General features: G+C 42.6%; 1 protein-coding gene across 9 annotated transcripts in view; it reads right to left on the bottom strand.

Annotated features, from left to right (window-relative positions):
- ST7 (suppression of tumorigenicity 7) overlaps nucleotides 1–23,156 on the bottom strand; it is a 154,675-nt gene that overhangs the window by 43,837 nt on the left and 87,682 nt on the right. For 7 of the 9 annotated variants that reach the window (XR_012654642.1, XM_075059152.1, XM_075059147.1 and 4 more), the window contains exons 3-8: nucleotides 19,105–19,264; nucleotides 14,487–14,541; nucleotides 13,801–13,916; nucleotides 12,538–12,613; nucleotides 7,891–8,045; nucleotides 4,683–4,780 (exon numbers count right to left, since the gene is read on the bottom strand). Coding sequence is in view for 8 of the 9 variants with exons in the window: in XM_075059152.1 (XP_074915253.1) it covers nucleotides 4,683–4,780; nucleotides 7,891–8,045; nucleotides 12,538–12,613; nucleotides 13,801–13,916; nucleotides 14,487–14,541; nucleotides 19,105–19,264 (660 nt within the window). In the remaining variant the exon portion in view is untranslated. The remainder of the gene's footprint in view (nucleotides 1–4,682; nucleotides 4,781–7,890; nucleotides 8,046–12,537; nucleotides 12,614–13,800; nucleotides 13,917–14,486; nucleotides 14,542–19,104; nucleotides 19,265–23,156) is intronic. The other 2 variants (XM_075059153.1, XM_075059154.1) reach the window with 1 other exon arrangement.

The raw sequence follows: 23,156 nt of genomic DNA, 5'->3' as shown, positions 1-23,156 counted from the left end.
CCAGCAAAAAGCACCAATACTACTGGTCATAAAAAGATAAAAACCCAACCCTACCCATATCATTAACACTGATTTAGTATGGCTGAGTACCCTTTTGAAGACTTCAACTGACATAACCTCTTAAACCATTTTAAATGCTCAGGGCAGCCTGATTATTTAAAGGACTTATCATGCAGCCCATTGATAAGCATGCAGCACTCTCACAATACAAGCTGCTTAGGTACTGATAATTCCTTAGTGTCTCCTGTGGCATGAAATACGCATTTAGAGACTATAGGTGGGCACTGAGATGAACACATAAACACATCCCACTGAAGTATCCTCAGCAGGGTTCTCAGAGCTAGGTACATACAAGTAGACTTCTAGGTCCTTTACTGTGAGCTGAAGAGTAATTTCTCAGTGGATATGACTGATCCCAGGAATAAAATTACACTTTTCTGACCCTTAAAAAGTGTTTTCATTTCTATCCTTCTCCAGAGCTGAGCAAAGATCTGGAGAGTCTCTTCTCTCCCTAAACCTCACTCATTTCTAAACAAAGCTACAAAGCATGGGGCAAGATGCAATTCCACTGTGTCTCAGAAACATAGACTTGTTAAGACTACAAAGCAGTCTTCAGGGGAGCGCAGGGCCATGAGGTAGGATATAAAGACACTCCAGAATGAGTTTCTTTCATCTTCTCTCTGAAAGAAGAAGCAATTAAGAGCTTCTGTTCACTTTGTCCACTAGCATGCCTTCTGCCTGCCACCCTTCTCTTTCTTAAACGTACAACACCCTTCAATGAAAGCTTGTTCCACAGTCCAATGTTCTCCAGAACAATCCCAAGAAGCTTGAATTAATCTGACAATTGCATGGTACGTTTTCACCTGGCTACTCCAGTGACCCAGTGAAGGGCAACACCATGCTGGTCTGCTCCTGAATTCAGTAGTGCAGTCACTGATGCAGTTGCCCGCAAAGTACAGAGAGAAGTGCCTTTGCATACCCCCCACATCCTCTCTGGTTTTCACCAGTGAAAAACACAAACGCAGCACACTTGCGTTTTCATCCACTGTAATGGTGAGGGAATCTGCAAAGAGCAGACAGAGAGCAGCTGGTACAAAAGGCTACCCTTGCTCATCTGCATGGAGCTACTTGGCTTGCAACATTGTCCACAATAAAGATTCAACATGAAGGGATACTGAAGATTCCCCACAGCCACCATTGCAGCCTTTCACCTCTGCACATACCAAATTTTCCAACATCATTTAGAACACACTAGTTTAGATCCTCCTAACATAATCAGCCCAACAAATAAAACAACCAGCACTGTAGACTTTCTCCTCAGGGACAGTAAAAGAGATCTAGTTCCCTCACAGACCATATCATGCTCTGTATAAACAGGAATAAAACTGGAATAACTCTGTTGACTAGACTGGAGTTATTCCAACAATACACTAATCAAAATGAGATCACAAGTTAACTCAATATATACAAATAGTGACAGCTGCTGGTTTCTATAGCAAAATATAGTAAATAATTATCATCAGAAATACAAGCAAAAGCAACACCTATGTATGATTCAATTACATGCATCCATGAAAATTACAGGTTCTTAATTCTCATTAATTCAACTCAACTAAATGAATGATATCCAAGCAGCAAAGCCACAACAAAATACTATCTCAAAATCAATCACAAAAGCAACAGAAATTCCTACCCTTTTTTTAAATTAAAAAATCTGGTTTTAAACAGTTTTTTAAACAGTTTTAAAAAAACTAGTTTCAAATATCTTCAATATAATATTAAAGAGTATGATTTTCCTATCAGAAGTGTATATAACAGTAAAATCAAAATCTTATTTAAGTCACCAACAACTCATTTTCCTTCCATTAAGGTATTTTAAGCAGGATCTCAGTCTTTTACATAAAATCCAAGTAAGACAATCTCATCCATCAGTAATGTCCTCAAGATGGCCTCATATATGCAATGAATTAAACACTCTCAAATATTTTATTTTTTCGAAGTGGCAAAGACTCACTACATCCCAATCATATTTCCCAGATGGTGTCATGAACCTCTTAACACTTCATTTCCATCATGTTCCATGTCTTGAGAAATCTGTTTTCAATCTTTCAAACACAAACAGGGCCTCCACCCTCTGTCCCCTGATGCTAGATTCAGCAGTCCCCAGCCAACTTATTCTTCATATTCTTTTTAGGGTGAATAAATTCATCTCCTCCCTCATCAATCACATAGAAACCTTCAATGACACATTCATGTTCTTCAAAATTCTTCATAAGTATATTATTTATGCTTTCTATGAAGAAATGGAGGATAAGCATTTATCAGAAATAAGTAGCTCCAAGTCAGTCTAAGAAAAGCATCTGCAAAGCTGACTTGACCCTGCTCTTGCTCCCAGTGTACTGGAGTTGTGACCTCGAGATACTGCTGCTTTCATATTTCATCTAGGGACCTGCTAATTCTCAGCTCTGCTTGCTCACAACGAAGAGCTATAAAGGAATCTAAATTCAGTTCTGAGGATTTGGCTCAGTGTCTATATGTGGAAAAATATAAAATGCATTGATCTGAGTTGAAGCTCTAGAAGCTAAAATTCTATCTTTATACCTCCTTTGTCTTGCATCCAGTCCTTTCATTTAAGCAAAATGTTCCTATGGAGGAGAGTATTTTCCATCCTTCAAGTGTCTAACAAATGATGACTTTGGATGTCCCTGTCATTGTTGCCTTTCGAGATCCACATTGTACTTAACTTCAACAACACACAATTTTCTCTCTAGTGACAGAATAAGCCATTCATTATAATCAAAGCTTTCTGGGTCTCACTTTGCATAAGAAACCTAGGACTAGATGGACCACCCAAGTCCCAGAATCCAGCACTCTGTGTACACAATAAACCATAATATTGACATCAGCAGAAGAAAGCTTCACAGAGTACCTGTTCCACATAGCCCTATCTACAAATCACAAAACACATTCAGCAGCCCATAGTAAGATCCAGAAGTTGCCATAATTATGATGTGTGACATTTGAATGTGGAATTCAAAATTTTATCTTTCTTGTATATTAATGCCAGAACTTAGAATTCCAATGTTTGTCCCCAAACATTTCAGTATTTGTCCCAGAGTGCCTGTGTAACAAAATTCATGAAGAATCAGTGGAGCTGGCTGGACTGAAAACAACATTTTTGAAATCAACATTCTCCCAGCTGACCACAAGACTGCAAAACCAGGTCTTTCTTCCTCGTCCCTCTTTCTCACACTCCTAGCTGTACAATGGCTGCGTTTTTGACAAGTTCTTTTTCAACACCTCTGTCTGAGAGCCTAGTGATTCTGGAGTGAGAGTTGTGTGCCTGAAAAACCCCAGCTAGGGACAGGAAACAAAAATTACTCACCACTTGCCATCTGGTAGATTATTTAGGATAAGGACCTGCATTATTATGATGAACTCTGCTCAATGTTTTCAAAAAATATTCATGAGTGCCCCAGTTCCAGAAGGTGCTGGGTGCTGGATTCCAAGCTGGCAGACATACTTGCCCTACTGCCACTGATGCAAGTACCTCAGCTCCAGAGAAAGTCACTTGCCTTTTTACGTTAAAATTCCCACTGACTTGCAGCGAGTATTTCCCTTTTCATTAGGCAGGTTTCAGGACCATTCATCTGAGCTGCCTAAAGCACACTTTACAAGTGCTTCATTCTGGTCTGGGATTCCATTTAATGCATTTAAAATTCAGGTCCTTCAGCTTAACTTGCAGAACTCTGTATCTTGCCAGATCCGTCTCTACCTCACTTTTGTGGGAACTGAAAAACGAAGTGTAAGAAAGTAGAACACAGGAAACTGGTAAGCAGTTTTACCATCATCTGCCCAGAGCTCTATGGCTCCATTCCTCCTTCTGTCACAGACTTGCTACCTTGGGTGAGGCAAGTCAGCTCCTCAAAGAACTGTGCTCCTAATCTGCATCCAGGGGATTTCACTTGAGGAAATGCTGGGCATTCGCAGCTATCTCTAAACTTGAGCATTTTACATACCTGAAAAATATACAGTGCCCTGTGCAGACAGCTGCCCCTCCTGCCATCCCCAAAATAGCTACTGGTCGGTGTTTCAACTTTGCAGCTGTAGTTACTGACTTATGACTACCACTGGTAGCAACCCTGCCTAGAAAACAGGGATATAGTCATCCTCCATCTCAGAGGGAAATCAGTTCATTATAGATTAATTACTTCATTTTGACTTCTCAGTAATAGGTTTTGCATGAATAAATAACACTGTCCTCAGGTCTGAATAGTGTGACGCAAACAATGCACAGAGCTGAATTGCAGCTTTGCAAGGAGGAAACAGAATACCTAGGACTTGTTTATTAAGTTAGCAGCATTCATTACATGCTTCAGAAAAAACATTAGTAACTTTGTGATCGAATAATTAAAGACTGCACTCCATTGCATATGTACCAGGATGGGAAATTCAGTCTGTATGGGCAGCCATCCATTTGGTATTTTATGACTTCATAGTGTTGCTTTCACAACCCTATAAATAAAGGATCTCTTAACTTAATCTTTATGTATGCTACACATACAAAATGACTATCAGCAGGGCTGCATGCAGCTGGAATGGATGCTAACTTGTAAGCAAATGCATATCATTTCTATGCTACTATTATCTAAGTATCACATGCGAAACAAATCCAAACTCACATCTCTCATCATTTTCACTGCTTCCCTGGTCCTTCCCAGCTTTCTTGCACACATTGCCAGCCTCCTCTTAATATAAACTAACACATTGGTGTCCCTTCCTGTATAAGAGGAAAAAGAAACAGCATTAAGATAAAAAAGATAAAACAGAAGTTCATTTAACATTCCAACATAACAGGAAACAGTCTTCTTGCCATTTTTTGATATTTGCCATCATCAATGCTTTCACAATAATTTTAATAAAAAGTTACCAAATTCTGCTGATTTAGATGTGGCATAACATCACTGCAATCAGTGAAATTACTCCAGATATGCAGTGGTATAAATAAGGACCCATGGGTTGGCCTTACACCTATGAAATATAAGCAGATCTGAAGATACAGAGAATGGTATAGACCATCAATTAATCACGTGAAGCAAGGAGAACTCCTATGAAGTTATCATAGGCACAAAACTCTGTGGTCACACACACAGCATTAAATTACTTACCAATTCACATACATGGTTAAGACAAGGGCATCCATGAAAATGCACGTTATATCCTGCCTTTTTTGTAAGTTTTGATGTACATGCTTGTCAATAGGAGAGATAGCAAAACAAATCCTCATTGTCTAACAGTCTTTTTCTTAATGATTAGAAGAAAAGAAGTAGACCCTGAACCTTCTGTTTACAGAGCCTTTACTTATTACCCAATTACCATCTTCAAATTCCTCACACTGCTAATTATGGATGGCAAATTAACACGTTTCACATACGACAGTCTTACGTGCTGGAAGATGACCTAACAGCAAAGATGACAGAAACTAAACAGCTGCAATAATTATTCTCTTGGAGAATTCTTACTAGTTTAATTTCTCATTCTCTTCCCTATAATTCCAATGTGAACTCTTAACATGCTTCTGGACCAACAGGAAATGAGCAGACAGCTAATCACCTATAAAATTACCATATCGTGAAAATATAAGACACCTGCTACAAATTATCTTTGTGTACAGTATGCAGTCTGTAAAGATTTTAGTCTGTTCCTAACATTTTCAAGTCTTTCATAATAAGAACAAGATGTGCACTGAAAACATGCCAAGTACCTACAAATTGTTTAAAGCAGTGATTACAATTTTCAGAAAGATTAAGCAGCAGGTTGATAGGTCTGACTTTAGAAGAAAAAATAAACAAGGGAGGGAAAGAATTTCTTTAGCTATATTTTATATTATGTAATTCCTTATCTCTGTATTGATTTCTATATATTTAATAAACAATTTATTAGTTACATCTGTTTCAACATGTTTATGTAATGCAACTAAGAGGTATACATTTTGAGCCAAGCTCCTTTTCAGAAGGAATGGTCAAAAGGCATTTACTTACTATGAAATCAAGAAAACCTTCATGCCAAAACTTTCCGAGGTGACTAACGATTTGGGGTGACTAACATGAGCCATCTTAAAAAGAAGATTGCCCGCACTTTCTATAAACTAGCACCTTTTGGAAGAGGTTAAGTTGCGTCTCAAAGTTCTTACTTACTCTTAAAATTCAAGGTCTAACATAAAATACTGTATGAAGGAGGTGGGACACATGAATAAACAGAAACAGAGAGCAATATGCTGTTGTTCAAGAAATTACATAGTGTTTTTCACCTGTAAAAGATGAAATGCCCAGTTTTCAACCCAAAGTTAACTTCAAGGACCAGAAATGGAATGACAGACATCTCAGAACCATGGAACTGCAACACATCTGTCCATGGTCCTTCCTCTCTAAAGAGAGCTGAGCTCTCCACCTTTGTAAATCATGCAAAAGTCCAGCATGTAATCAAGAGAATCCTACTTGAAGCTCCTGTGTCCAAGGTACCATCTGAGGCTGGAACTTCTGTGGGTGCACACTGATATTATCAAGGGGAGACTGGGTGGTATAGAGAAGTGCAACGATCTAGCCCCTCCTGAAGCCACAGTCAGAACTGGAAGTCACTTTTCAGCCCCTCGAGCTGTGTGACAATGCACTTAATTTTGCATTCAACTGGTTACCTCTTCTGCTGTAATACTGAAGGTTCAGGGTGTCAAATTTGATGATGACATTTTCTGTGCTCAGGATGGATTCAGTGCACAAATTAAGGTTTCATAGACAACCATAAGCCTGCTAGAGCCTGAAAACTGCTTCAAGGGCTCAGCTGCTCTATACTTTTATTTTCACCAAAAATAAGCAAATAATCCTAAATATCATTTTATAACCAACAAATGTTTAAAATACTACCCCAAGCTTTATAAAACCTCAGGTTTTCAGGTATAGACTTGTGTACACTTTTGAAACCAGAGATCACAGACAATTTCACTAGGGACAATTTTTATCAGCAATCTTCAAATTATGTGAGATAGCCAGAGGCTGTGAATGCAGGTCCTGAGAAACCTGAAGATGCCCTAAGTATGTTAGTGCTTGTATTTATGTAATTAATTGGTATTATTTTTGCCTGAGGTAGCCATTGTAGACTAGAAATAACCTAGACTGTTTGCTTTATTTATCTTTTTGTTCATTTACTGGCAGCGAACCCTCATGTATTTTCTTAAGTTTAAGAAGCATCTAACAAATATCATCACAGCAGCTAAATCTGCTTATTCAAAATTAAAAAAAAAAAATAATCTCGACTTTCGATTAGAGCACTGTATTATTCCAGTTTTTAATTTTTATGTTTCTGTGACCTTTCTTAATGTATGCAACTAACTTTTCAAATGTCACACTGGTTAATGGGTCTCATTGACTTTTACACAGAACAATGTGGTGTATGTATTTACCCTCACAGCTGATGGCAAAAAGCTGGCAAAGTATCACTTCACTCCTGCTTCCATCATTCTTTACCGCCTTTTCACAACACGAACCCATGTCTTCAAAATGGCTAAAGGCACTTCAGTGCAACTTCCTAGCTAGCCAGCATCTCCTGAACATCAAATCTCTTCTGGCTCTGCTACCTTTTCTTTTCTGTTAAGTAGATGCTACAGTATTTCCTGCCACGATGAAGAAAAGGTGCATTTGTAATCTGAGCATTGCTATCTCAGCAACGGAATCAAGTAAAAACACTGAAACAGAATAGTCTGGCTCTAGGGCCATATTCCAGCCAATGTTAAATAGTAAGTACAGAGTTCTGAGAGGGAAAAAAAAACCCAAACCCAAAGAACTCCCCAGAACTCCCCTCCCTTCAGAAATGGCTATTCCCTTGAAAGACACTTACTGTGTTGGGCTTCATACTGGGCACCATGGTGCTGTAACTGCTGACTGCGCCTGTAACAGCCCTCTCCAGCTTTCAGAGCTTGCTTGAACAGCTTCTCTGCTTCTACAATTGTCGTCGCTTCCTCTTCGGCCAAGAGAATATAGGCAGTAGCACACCTGCAAAAATATCAGAGGAAAAACCATGAGAAAGTTGCATGAAGTAAAAGCTATACAAAGACATGCAGACTGGCAGGATGTACTAAATACAGAGGCAATGGATTTTTGTACATATAATTTTCTGATGAACTATTGTGATGAATAAATATTCTTGCAACCAGACTATGACTCTCATTTGTAGGTACTGTATCACTCAGCCACTTGAGTAAACCTACTGACAACTGCCCCCAAAAGTAAAGCATTGTCTCACTAAGCAATCATGGCCTACATCACTAAAACTCCTTCTGGAAATCAAAACTAGTTTTATGCACTATTGTTTTAACACAAGATGTCTCCACTACTGTAATGGTATGAAAAGAATCAATAGACCTATAACACTTACCATATGCAAATAACACATTATAAATGTAATTGTAGAGATTAAAAAACAAACAAAAACAATAAAAAAACCCAAATCAAAACAGGAAAGCAGCTTTAGGAATATACAGAAAGGTGAAATGCATGCTGGAAGTCACCTCACCCAGCTTTTGGCTGTCTAATTCAGATCTCAGCTACCTGTGCTCCTCCCCTTCCATCAAGGAGCATCTCCACAAAGCCATTCATTTCACACGTTTAAACATCTCTCTAAGAATAGGGTGAACCGCTGAATGGAGGTGCCTCTCTCATTGACTATAGAGGGAGCACAGGCAACTACTTCAAACCTGATGGCCACGTTTTTAGCAGCTGAAGTTAGGTGGTATACAGCCTGTTGACTTCTTTCCAACACAAAGCACGCTGCTGATAAGATTATTCTTTATACAGAAATAGAACCACATTGCAGCTACCTCTAGTTGCATTTCATAAAGAGTCATCAGCTGAGGAACAGGAGAGAACAGGTCCAGGTGAAAACAAGATTCCAGGCACCAGTACTTGCTGTGGGCCACCCAGCTGGAAAGAGCTTGGCAGAAAAGGACTTGGCGGTTCTGGTGGACACCAAGTTCAACATGAGCCAGCAATGTGCCCTTGCAGCAAAGGCGGTGAATGGTATCCTGCACTGCATTAGGAGGAGTGTTGCCAGCAGGTCGAGGGAGGTGATCCTTCCCCTCTACCCAGCACCAGTGAGGCCATGCCTGGAGTGCTGTGTCCTGTTCTGGGCTCCCCAGTACGAGAGGGACACAGACATACTGGAGAGTCCAGCGAAGGGCCATGAAGATGATTAAGGAACTGGAGCATCTCACATATGAGGAAAGGCTGAAAGAGGTGGAACTGTTCAGCCTGGAGAAGAGAAGGCTCAGGCAGGATCTCATCAATGTTTGTAAATACCTGAAGTGAGGGTGCAAAGAGGATGGAACCAGGCTTTTTTCAGTGGTGCCCAATGACAGGACCAGAGGCAGTGGGCACGAACTGAAACATAGGAGGCTCCATCTGAATATCAGAAAACACTTTTTTACTCTGAGGGTGACTGAGCACTGGCACAGGCTGTCCAGGAAGGTTGTGGAGTGTCCCTCCCTGGAGAGATTCAAAAGCCATCTGGACATGGTCCTGTGCAACATGCTGTAGGTGGGCCTGCTGGAGCTTTGGGGTTGAACCAGATGACCTCCAAAGGTTCTTGCCAACCTCAACCATTCTGTGATATGCGAGTAGAACAGGACAGGTATAGTTCACTTCTGCAAACGTCTTTTATGCTACATGCTCTCTCAGTTAAATTGCTGTCCAGGAACAAACAATTCTTTTTCTCCTTCTGATGAAACAGAACAATCTGTAAGGCACCAGGTTTATGGAATTCTAGAATCACAGAATGGTTTGGGCTGGAAGAGACCTTAAGGATCACCTAGTTCCACCCCCCCCTGCCATGGTCAAGGACACCTTCCACTAGACCAGGTTGCTCAAAGCCCCATCCAACCTGGCCTTGAACACTTCCAGGGATGGGGCATCCACAACCTCTCTGGGCAACTTGTGCCAGTGCCTCACCAGCCTCACAGTGAAAAACTTCTTCCTTACATCTAATCTAAATCTACCCTCTTTCAGTTAAAGCCATTACACCTTGTCCTTTCACTACATACCCTTGTAAAAAGTCTCTCTCCAGCTTTCTTGTAGGGCCCCTTTAGCTACTGGAAAGCTGCTATAAGGTCTCCCCAGAGCCTTCTCTTCTCCAGACTGAACAACCCCAACTCTCTCAGCCTGTCTTCATAGGAGAGGTGCTCCAGCTCTCTCATCATCTACGTGGCCCTTCTCTGGACTCACTCCAACAGGTCCATGTCCTTCTTATGTTGGGGGCCCCAGAGCCGAACACAGTACTCCAGGCGGAGTCTCGTGAGAGCAGAGTAGAGGGGGAGAATCACCTCCCTTGACCTGCTGGTCAAAATTGTTTTGATGCAGTCCAGGATACGGTTGGCTTTCTGGGCTGAAAACACACATTGCTGGGTCACGTTGGGCTTCTCATCAACCACCACCCCCAGGTCCTGCTCCTCAGGGCTGTTCTCAACCCATTCTCTGCCCAGCCTGCATTTGTACTTGAGATCGACTCAACCCATATGCAGGACCTTGCACTTAGCCTTGTTGAACTTCATGAGGTTCACACAGTCCCACCTCACAAGCCTGTCAAGGTGCCTTCCCTCCGGTGTGTCAACCACACCACACAGCTTGGTGTCATTGGCAAACTTGCTGGGGGTGCACTCAGTCCCACCGTCCACGTCACCGACAAAGGTGTTAAACAGCACTGGTCCCAATACCAACCCCTGAGGAACACCACTCATCACTGCTCTCCACTTGAACATCAAGCCATTGACTGCAACTCTCTAATTGCAGCCAATTCCTTATCCACCAAGTGGTCCATCTGTCAAATCCATGTCTCTCCAGTTTAGAGACAAGAATGTCATGCAGGACAGTGTCAACTGCTTTGGACACGTCCAGGTAGATGACATCAGTTGCTGTTTCCTTATCCCCCAACACTGTAAACCCATCGTAGAAGGCCACCAAATTTGTCAGGCATGATTTGCCCTTAGTGAAGTCATGTTGGCTGTCACCAATCACCTCTTTATCTTCCATGCGCCTTAGCATGGGTAGTGAGCTTGCTGTGCGCGCTCCTTGCTGTCCTAAGGATCCTGAACTCCACCATTTCATGGTCCCTGCAGCCAAGGCTGCCCTTGAGCTTCACATTCCCCACCAGCCCCTCCCTGTTGGCGAGAACAAGGTCCAGCAGAGCACCTCTCCTCATTGGCTCCTCCATCACTTGGAGAAGGAAGTTGTCATCAATGCATTCCAGGAGCCTCCTGGATTGCTTATGCCCTGCCCTGTTGTCCCTCCAACAGATATCAGGGTGGTTGAAGTCTCCCCTGAGGACCAGGGCTTGTGAACGTGAGGCTGCTCCTATCTGTCTATAGAGGGCCTCATCCCTCGGTCTTCCTGGTCGGGTGGCCTGTAGCAGACCCCCACTGTAATGTCACCTGTCCCTGCCCTCCCTTTCATCCTGACCCATAAGCTCTCGGTTGGCTCCTCATCCATCCCCAGGCAGAGCTCCATGCACTCCAGCTGGTCACTGACACCGAGGGTGACACCCCCTCCATGTCTCCCCTGCCTGTCCTTCCTAAAATGCCTGTGTCCTTCCATTCCAAGTCATAGGAGCCATCCCACCATGTCTCTGTAATGCCAATGAGATCACAGCCCTGCAGGTGTGCGCACGCCTCTAACTTCTCTTGTTTATTCCTCATACTATGTGTGTTTGCACAGAGGCCTTTAAGTTGGGCCCCTGATGAAGCTGACTTACTGGCTGGAATGGCTGCAATTCCTTTGTGCTGCTCTTCAGGTGCTCTCCTGCTGACCTGTGATCCCTCTCCAGGCTCTGGGCATCTATTGCTGGCACTGGCATCAAACTGGTAGGAGTGGTATGGACTGAAGTTCCCCTCCCCCAGCAACTTTAGTTTAGAATGCAGTAATCTCTGACAGCAACCTAAGGGACTCTCTCCACTTTATGCACTTTGGCAACATTTATACAGTTTGCCATGCCAGTAAAGCATCACAGCATTGAGTTTATTGTGGAGTCTCAGAATACTACACTTCTCATTGAGTCCATTATTTATTTTCTCAAAGACCGAAAGTCCCAGAAAATGACATCATATTCTCTCACACTATGAAATGAATATTTCAGAAGGTGTTTATGAGTCCCTTCTTTCTTGCCTCTGTTCAGGATGACTGAGAAATCCAAAAGGGAACTCTCCATCCCATAAATGCATATTTCATATGCTCATCAGGAGGCAACTTAATTAACACTTTGCTATGCTGATCCAAAGCCCACTGACATCAGTGGGAAGGCTCCCATTGTCATCACTGCCCTAAGGATCTTCTGGGTGGCTAGCACAACATGCAGCTGTGCTTTTTTCCTCCCATTGTAGGCCCTCCTGTGACAGGCCTGTAATCATGGTTAAAAATTACTGTAGCAAACCCCCTGCCTTAAGCTATCATCAAATGGATTTTTAAATGACAGGAAATAAATGTTACTGTTGTTGTCACTCACTCATTCAATTCCAAAGCTTCATGTGCCGCAGAAATTCGGGCTTGGGGGTTTCTCTCTCTCCAGGCTTTTTGCATTACTATTCAATAAATGAAGCAGAACAGGGGCATATCAGTCATTACAGCGTTAACAAGGAGAATCTACTGCATTATAACAACAGAACTTATTGCTCTTAGCCTGACTCACTCCAGAGCATTTCAAAGAGCTCAGTGATCACTCAAAAGATACATAATCAACACGAGCTTTTGTCCCAAATACTCAGCTTTATTCTTTCATTTAATTATACTTTTTTCCATGGGAAAATCTGGCTGAGAGATCACGCCATCTGCACTGTCACATACAGAGGTGACAAGCAGCTGTTTCCTCTTGGGGTAGTAGATTCCACAGGGCATAGTACAAGTATACAAGGATAGTCGGGATTCTTATTCTAGTTCCTTACTGTGCTGCTGCATTAGGGGAATGTTAAATGGAAACAACATCCAGGCTAATCAGACCACCTCATAATTAGCCCATCGAGTTTAGAAAACAGGATTCATGTTTATCATGTGTCAAAAAAGCACAGTATGTTCTCTTCTGTAATTATGCCCTCAGAATGAAGTGCCCAACTATATCTCTCTTTTCCTAAGAAGATACAAAAAGACAAAGACTACTCGTCTCTTCAGAGGTAAATTCTGACAATCTAAATCATTGGCGTACATTTTTAACAGAACCAAAGTCTGCATGTGGATTTAACAGTAAAGGCTTAACACAACTAAAGCTGCTTATATCAAATTCCGTTGTAAATGTGTTGTTCCCACTTTTTACAGAGCTTCTAACTACATCAGGGAATGAAACACAGGACTCGGGTTTTACATAAGCTCTCTCTCTTCTGTCAGTGTAGACTAACTGGGACCTGGATAATGTAACTCAACATACTACACTGCAGCTGGAGGCAAATTAAGCTATACATGTTTGAAGCCACTGCAAGAAACAGGAGGAAAAAACCAAGTCTTTACACTTGCAAACAGTACCTTGAGTGACTTCAGCAAGAAAGTAGAACAAAACAGCGACACAGATTAGATAGTTTACACCTACACAGATACTTGTTCAGATCTAGAATACTATGAATCCAACAACATAGTATCCAACAACAGCTTTCCAGCATGATTGAACTTTTGCCTTTCCTTATCTACCTGAGAGAACTGATATCTGACTGCAATTTTCTTGCATCAGTTTAAAACAATCATTAACCTATTAGCAAAAACGGTTGATCACAAGGTCTCTTACTAGCATCTGCAGGCCGTAAATGATCCGTGTCACATGTAAAGAATGTCTGATGGTCCTGTGCTGAAAGATTCATATCATAGTAAGTCAAAGGTTCTCTCCCTGTTACCCATGTATACCTGCAAACACGCCAACAAAGAGACATTTTGGTTAATGAGGTCACATTCAGCAAAATGAATCTAGAAAAGAACTCTAGATGTTAGAGACGGGCATAGCCTACCAAGTTCACCCAGCCAATCTCCTAGCCAACATACACTGCACTTCACTGTACTGTGATGGAGTGACAGTAGCTGGACCTAAGCTAATGAGGATATTGGAAAGTACATACTGGAAACTGGCAACACATATTCAAACATTAGGACTACAGGAAACCTAGATATAATTGATTAGTTTGCTATAACTGATTTGAACAGAATTACCGTATTAACAGTACTAGGTATGCTGCACTTAGATTTTTCCATTTTTTTTTATAAGGTCACTAAAAAATGCAGAAATAACAAGTGCACGAGCATGAATTTAAATTCTTTTTTCATTCAGAAACATTTCACAAATGACAGAAAAACCTAGCATGAGTACATGTGTCCACAGTTGGTTTTGGTTTTCCATCTCTGAGTTAGATTAATGGAAAAGTACAGTTAAGGTCCTTATACCTAGTACTATGTCTGAAACTGTAACATCGTAGCACTTACCGATTATATTCGGCTCCTCTGAACAGATTTAAAGGATTTCGCCAGACTTTGCATTCTGTCATAAACAGAAACACACAATAATGAATCTCTCCCAAATTACAATGGTACGTGAGGTTTATCAGAAACATTGGTTACCTTCTAATGACCGTTATCAATTTACTTTTATTTTTTATAGGTGCAAATGGGGAAAAAAAAAAAATCAAGCGCATAGAGATGCAGGTAACCAGACTAGTCCTTCCTTTTAAAATAATAATTTCATTATAAATTAGTGTCAACAAATGTAATCATTGCAGACAAATAACCACTAACAAAGCTCTCAAAAAGCCAGGTGAAAAGATAATACTGATTAGTGCCAGGACTCACATCTACCATAATGCAGAATTGAAGAGGGATCACACTGGGTTATTGCACTGAAAAACAGCAATTAACTCAGTCCCTATAGATTTGTTATTTCTACAAAAAAACTTCACTGTCCAGTCAATACTGTAAATCACCAAGAATCTCAGCTACAGTTGCTAAATTTAATTCCTCCTTTACTTGTGAAGTAAAAAATCCACGGCAACATCTGCTGACCTTACTTAAGTTACAAGCATCCCAGGGTTGACACAGGATGCTGAAATTGATTGGAAGAGAAAAGTTCATTGCATTGCAAAGGTTTGGGAACACTAAAAGCATTTCACACATTTCTCTTGGGGAAGGAAAACTGCAAATTCTTCACACTACAGGTAGGAAGAGACAAGAAAATCCTCAACAATGTAATTTAGAACAGAACTGGGGTGGGGTGGGGGGATCACAAAAATCAATTTCTGTAGCTTTTGAAAAAGTGAGGTCTTGATTCTGGCTTTTCTTTAATTTAACACCAGACTTGTTGTCTTCATTTCAACAAAGACAATTCACTCCAGTGAAGGCGAGACCAGAATCAAACCCAATATTTGCACAGAGACTCACTGAGAGGCAGCATGTTGTTCACCACAGATCTGCTAGTGGATGACCCCTCATGTGGTGCTCTGCAAAAACTCATCAGTAGCATTGGCCCTGCAGCATTTCACCAGCTGCTTTCCACCACCAAAAGTCAACCAGCACATTTTTCCCTATGAAACATTGGGACGTTGTTTCTAAAGAGATCACAGCAACGGTTTTCTGGTGGGATATTGAGTCAGCAGGGTATCTACTCTATTTTATACAACAGTAGTAAGTATATGCCTGTTTCCTTCATGCCTGTTCCATTAGAGACAGAAATACAGAATGGCAAGTCAAGCTCTTCTCTTGTCTCACAGACACAGCTCCCATTTCTGAGTATGAGGCTGAAGTGGCATGGAGAGAAAACATTTTACATAAATTATTTGCAATAACATAATGACACCCGCAGCTACACAAAAACTAGTGAAGTAGCATGGGAGGTGGACCCTCAGCTTGCTGCCTACATCACGTAAAACGTGCATGGAACAGAGACACAGAACAGGAAGATGTTTGGGAAGAGTGAGTGCATTGATTATACATCTGCATCTTTCAACTACTTCAGCACGTAGCTAATATTAGAAAGCTCTACTGGTTTACTCAGCAGAACTGCTTGATCGACATTCAGCCCTTCTGTTGTGCAGCCAGAGGGTATGGCTGTTTGACAAGGTTCAATCTGACAGTTTTTACATAATATGACTTTCAAACCATCGTAAATATTAAGTCAACACCAGCCTTCTCAGTTCCAGAGGTACAATTCAATGGCTTGGCTTACCCTGTTTGCAACCAACAAGATTAGGCAACAACTATTTGATCACAGTGACACCATTCCTTTTGCTCACCTTACTTAAATTTAAGTGGTTATACTTTAACTGAAGCATGCAGTACTTCAGCATTATAGCAGGGAAAGGTGGAATTGGAGAACAAAAGGGGAGGTGAAGAAGGGATTTTATTACCACCTCCTGTCCTGGGGGTAGTTTGGCATCTGTCTGGCTAGTTAAACATGATGTGCTCTTTGCTCTTTTTGTCTTGGTATCTGCTGATACCGTGGTCTCAGTACAACCACCATTCTTCTGACCTTCCTGAAGACAAAGATATCTACTGCAATATGCTACCATAGTCAAACATCTACATAGGAAAACATGGTGAGCCAAGTGAAAAAGGCATCATCACGTTATTGGATAGTGAAAGAAAGATCCCAGTGTTGATGCATGGTAAACTGAAAAGGTTGCCTTTTCTGTTACATTACAAACTTATAACTATGTCCTTATTTTATACAAGCAGTTAGGATTTACTGAAGATTAATCTTTCAGCTCCTTGTTCAATGATCATGTTTTGAGCACCAATATCTTTCTGAAGGCACAAATAACAGGCTATCTGTACAGACACACTGTCCAGAGACACTGTGAGAGTCCCAACTCACAGACTCGAGTGTCAATGCACTGAAAGCAAATACGCTCTTTGACTATTTCTTTATATCAGAAAAGTCAAGAAGCTTGGGTGAACATCATTAGTCAAAATACTGTACCTTCTGCTTTAAAATAATGGGAGTTATTTCAGAGCTGCTGAAGCGTGACTGAGTGCACTGATGAGTGCACACAGGTGTTTCCAAGCCATCCCATGCTTTCTGCCAGTTCACCCAAATCTAATATCCTGGACCATGCAGTGCTGCTATTCACAGCCTCTCCTCAGATGGGAATGACAACAGCTGAATTTGCTGTGCTATATGGAGGCTTCTCTAAGTAGAAACACTAGTAGAGCAAGGTGTTTTGAGGCCACCTATTTTATTTAACTTGTGAGTTCAAAGCTGATTTTGTTTGCTTGTTTTCATGAACACTGAAGAGCAGAAATAAAATTTGCCAGGTACAGACATAGGCACCTCAGCTGCTAAACAATGCTGCTTTCTCCATAACGGAATTTTGTGGTTTTTTCATTCACTTTTCCTCACTTGTTAGCTCTGATATATTTTAAAAGCCTGCAGAGAAAATAAATTTAATGAAACCGTAATTGATTCTAGGGGCACATCCCTAATGAAGGCTGAATTAATTTCCAATATTAAGATTATGGCCTGTATGCCAAGCTAGGGCTGAAACAGGTAAGCTTCACTTTACAGATGAGGAACACAAGCCGAGATGCTCCTGCCCTGACTTTCTTTAGCAGTGAGTACCTCCAACTCAAGCCAAAAGCAATAGTATTTCAGCATCTTCATCACTCATGGGCTAAGTTTTCAATTAATCCCCCCCAAGTAGCCAAGGCACCCAAGCAGGGAGAGAAGTTCCCCTGGGACTCCTCTTCAGTCCACAAAGATCAGCGCTTGGGGGGCTGATTCATTTTAGGCAGGCTGGTCTGTCTCTCAGAGGAACCATCCCCAGGCAACCAGGCACCTGACTCAAAGCATCTCAGCAAAATCCCAAACCCTGTGACGTGAACAAAGTGACCTGCAGGGACAGTCCTCCTGCAGCAGAGCTGTAGCAGGACTCAAGCTGCCTCAGTTCAAAACTGACATCCTCCCCTCCATCCCATAAGAGCTGATTTCTCCTGATTTAACATTGTCTTTTTCACCAGAGCAAGTAAATTTGTATTCATCATACAAACCTAACAAAAATTACAACTCACACACTTATATCGCTCCTGTAAGGCTCTCAAAACACATCCCCAATCACATGTTCATTCAGAATAATCATATGCACTAGAAAAGAAGCCCCAGAGCATTAAGGTCAACTTTAAAGGCTTGAACGGCTTAAAGTCAGACACCTTTAGTCTGATTTGCAGCACCTACTCCTTGCACTGAAACTCACAAGGGCTGTGGATGCCTGGAAGCTCATCAAAATCAAGCTCATCAAATGTGTGAAATCAGGCCCCTTAAACCGGAGGCCTGTTTTTTTAAAACCTGACCGTGTTATGACTTGCCCAAAGTCATCAATCAAATTGGTAGCAGAGTCAGGAATAGAACAAGCCCTTAAGCTATTAAAAGCCGCTGTGCTTCCATTTACCAAAGTGAAATCCAAATGTTGCTTACATACTGCCTGCATTATCTAAAAAGTAAAGCGAGGCAAAAGTAGATGGGCATTCCCGACATCCTTTTCCTGACTATTTTTTTTGTTTTCTTACCATGTTGGTTTATTCGAAAGAGTTTAAATAGAAACACTGCCTGCGTTTAGAAATCGTACTGCAGAAAGAGCACGTGCAATTGAGCAGGGCTCTCGGGAGGAGGGGGGGAACAGACCGCATTGGCAGCGCCGCCCGAGCAACGAGCACGGCGTGACTTTGGAAAGATATAATTGGCCGGAGCAATTAACGAGGCAGCTCTGCCTTTTCTTTTTCAGCACAAACGCTTTAAAGGCAGCCTTCTCTGGCCTCACGGCTCAGCGGAGGCGACATGCCCGCGGCAGGCGGCCCGTGGCACGCCCAGCTCCCGCTGCCACCACAGACCCGGGCCGAAGCGGAGCGCGGCAGCCTGGGCTGAGGTAAACGCGGGGCGTCCCGGGGCAGGAGGGCTGCGGGCCCGCAGCGGCTGCGGCTCGGCCAGCAGCTCGCTCCCGCGGCCAGTTCCAGGGCCAGCACGGCTTCGCCCTCACGCCGCCTCCACAGCCGAGGGAGAGGCGGCGGCGGCGGAGGAGGAGGAGGAGGAGGAGGAGGAGGGCCGCGGGCCGCCCCTCACCTGAGACGCTCTGGCGGCTGGAGTCCGCGTCCCCGTTGGCGGCGCTGGCGGCGCTGGGCGCGCTGTTGTCCACCCCGCCCAGCAGAGGGCGCAAGTGGCTCACCGAGACCTGCTCGATGAAGGACGTCCCGTACTTGCGGAAGTACCACCACTCGAAGATCTGCAACACACAGGGAGAGCGCGCCGCGTCAGCGCCCGCCCGCGCCCCGCCCGGCCGTTAACGGCTGCCCCGTCCCCTCAGCGAGGCGACGGAGCCGTGACGGGGCAGAGGCGCAGGCGGGCAGACCCCGGCCTCCCCACGGATCCGCGCCTCCCTCCCTCCCGCCTTCCCTTCCTCCCTCCGCATCCTGAGGGAGGCACCTGCCGGCGTCTTCCCCGCCCCAGGAGCACCGAGGCCCGCTCGCCGCAGCGGCCGGCCGGCCTCCCCCCCTCCCTCCCCGCGGCATACTAAGAGTTCAAATTTGATCCAGGTTCGTGCCGAATCCGGCAAATCGCTTTAAAAACCTGGTTTACAGGAGGTGAAAAAAAATCTCAATCTTGTCCGCAAAAAGATTTGGGTTGGGTTTCTGGGGGTTTTTTTTAAGCCAAAGAACCGTATGTCAAATTGTTTCTTTTAAAGGCATTTTAAATTGTTAGCAGCGTTCCTTTAAATTGACTTCTGGAGAAAAAAAAACCAAAAACCAAACCAAAAAACGGGAGTTCAGCTCCATCCAGTCTGACGCCAGCCACGTAAATGGGATGCTGCGGTCAGGAGCATGCTCTTGCCTCCTCTTTCCCCAGCTCCCTCTGCACTCAAGGGAAAGTGAGGAACAGCAGGTTTGCTTGTTCTCCCAGCAATGCTTCCAAAGGAATTTACTGAGCTCAATTTCAAAAATGTTAAAAAATACCAAACAAACTCCAGGAAGCTGAATCCTAGTCCTTTTAGGATTTTTTTTCCCCAACTGAACCGTGTTTTGTTTTGTTTTATTTGGCTGGCTTGGGCTGATTCCGAATTAATTTTATTTTCAGGCTTTTGGTTCAGCTAGCAAATCAGAAATGATTATTTATAGAGCTCTACTTGGAAAATCATTCCACAGCCTAAAAGAACACCTTGTAATTGAAATTATATACATAAATATATATTTGTGGTATTTTCACTGAGAAATTATATTCTTGGGTAAGAGTACATGTATTTCAGGAAACCACATAAACCTGGAAATGAAGACTATTATTTCATATAAATAGAGAAAAGGTTTTGACTGTAAAAACTGTACAGGCACACACGCTTATAATGAGTATGTAAAGTAAGTGTACTTTGCAGCTGCACTTGAATCATCACCAAAACATCTGTATACCAACTGAAACAAAAACAAATCAAAGGGCTTTTGAAATACTTGACAGTATTTGACAGTACTTTGTAAAATTGATTACACTAGAAATTGTGAATGAATGATCTTTGCCCTTTCTATATCACTTGGTGCCTCCATGGTTTTTTGCCAGTGCTGAAAGCTTTTACAAAATCTCCACAAAAAAAAAAAAAGAAGAAAGGTTATTTATTAATTCTAACTATAAATAGGCACAATCAGCAACAAGTGAAAGGACTGCATTCACATCTTTGACACCATCGGCACGCTGTTGAGCAGGTTCTGATGGGCCGGCGAGGAGCCAGGAGGCTCTGGAAGGCCTCTTCGGAGTCTACCTGCTGCAGAGAGGGTCGGGCTGGGCTCTACACTCTCCCTCCCACAATATATTTTCATTTTTAAGTTCTCATGAGCTCTTTATGTAACTGAACTGACTTCTGTCTCCATGGGATTGTCTGTAAACAAGACGTATGGGATTTTTCCCCCCTTTAAACCATTCCATAGGGGAAAACCAGAAGATAAACCTTCTGGCACGGTACGAAAATGTTCCTTTCCAAAGGATACTCCAATGCATTCTACACTGGGGCTTCCCCTAAGCTCAGCTGTGTTGTTAAAGCATCTAGAGCATTCATACGGAGGAAGCTGACCCTAGCTGCACTGGAATGGAGTGGGAACATAGCTGGTGGCCACTTGAGACAAGTTCACACAAGAGTGCATGGCAGGCCTGGAGATCACTCGGTCTCCAAAACAATCTAATGGCTCTTCTAGGAGACATCAACAAGGAAGAATGGAGCAGTGTGATGAGGAGAAGACAGAAGGGCTATGTGAACACATAAAGGTCACGAGCACGCACTTGGGAAGATAAACAGATGGTCACAGAGAAACCAGGACATAAACACACCCAGATCTTTGTGAACTCTACATCCCAGGCGTATCACCGAAAACCCACACAGCCTGGACAGTTCCTCCTGACACAGGCTCCACAGCGTGTTTGTCGCTGTACTCGTTCCATCGGCATGCGCTTGCAGCAGCGCCCAGATGGGAATCCTGGGAGCCAGGGACAGAAGGCTAAGGAATATCTGCTGATACACTGATCAGCTCTATGGGCTGATACACTTTCCCTGGCATGCACCACTGCCTCCGAATGCTGGAGATGGTGGACAGGGAGCTGGCACAGGTGAGCCAGCTTTGGTTTAAGCTGTTCTCATGCTCTTAGGCACACAACACATTCTAAGAGGCTTAGAATTTAAATCTTATGATCTAAGGCAGCATCATAACCTAAGCAGGCAGTGTGTGGCTGACCATGAGAGAAAGGCTGTGCCGTAAGGTACAGTCACAGATCTGCTGTGAGCATCTGTTTCTGTTTTATCTTTGGAAACTTTGAAGCTTGAACAAATCAAGGCACACAAGCCACAGTTGCACCTGTCCAAGGCCTCAGAGGGAGTGGTTGTTAGGAATCAAAGATTGTACTGAGGCAAGGGACAGTCGGTAAGAATATCGCTGAAATGTAAGTCAGGGACTGAAGTACAGCTGCCAGACTGGCCGCTCAAAACTCTTGGCAGTTACAGACTGTATCTAACAAGCTTCGTACTTTCTTTAAGAGAAGAAAAAGGGCAGATTTTTCAAAATGTGCTAATAAATTCCTGTTCATTATTTCCATCATAATCAGCTTTCAGATAAAAAGTAAAACCCAGAGGGGGAGAGTGAGCAGTACAAGAGCATGCTTGAGCCCACTTGCTCTGCACAAATGTATACCAGCTGGAAAACTGTCACGCTGAATTTCAATGAAACTGAGGATACAAGCAGAAAGAATGTATATATATATATATATGTGCTCACTACTACAGTTCAGCTGAGTGACAGGAACTTGCTAGAACATGTGACGCAGCTCTAAGTCTGCCTCCCTAGACTTACAAATACATTAATTACTTTAAAAAATGGCATTAAAGCTCGTAAATTGTTTCAGGCAGCTTTGAAAAATATTTGCAATGTTGAGTGAAGCCAGTGCCAGGAAACATCAGCCAGATCTCAATGGATACAGTGTCTTAGAAATTAAAGCCATAAATCATCACCATAATAAGCCTTTGCTTGCAGTGATTTGTTCAGGGTGTATGAGAAGTTAATCTGTAATCTGGTACTGAAGTCAAAACAATAAATTCTCTTCGCAGAATTTTTGCACCTTTCTCAGACAGCGTCAGCTGTTTTGAAACCTGATTTCTATAAATCAAATTTGATTTCTAACTGCACCAGTCAGTTTGAAAGCAATGTGAAGTCAACAAGCTTTTGACAGTTCAGCAGATGAGAGATCATCTGGCAGAATAATAGCTGACTGTAAGGATTAATTACCCATTGAAAGAGATCTGGATCAGAGAGGAAATTAAAGAGAAAGATCATTTCTGCACCACTTCTGAAAGAAAAGGCCACCTCATTTCTGCCACATACATACAGTGGGAGGGGAGCTCATCTTCACAGAACTTGTCCCCTTCACAGCAGTGGCAAACGTCTCTGGGCTCTTTCTAGTTGGTGCCTGTGCTTTCAAATCAGAACAGGGTCAAACATACCCAAACCCTCAAGGGATCTTTGAAACCATTATGTTCACATAGGCCAAGTTAAAACCCTGTTCTGAACATTTCCAGCTTTGTGTGTTTAGAAATCCAAATCTAGAATTTTTTATTTTTTAATCTGGTATGGGTAATGCTAAATGTAAGAGTA

Source organism: Buteo buteo, chromosome 28 (assembly GCF_964188355.1).
Source record: "Buteo buteo chromosome 28, bButBut1.hap1.1, whole genome shotgun sequence".
Taxonomy (NCBI): Eukaryota; Metazoa; Chordata; class Aves; order Accipitriformes; family Accipitridae; genus Buteo; species Buteo buteo.
The sequence above is the reverse complement of the archived record's forward strand: the minus strand, read 5'-3'. Positions and strand labels throughout refer to the sequence as shown.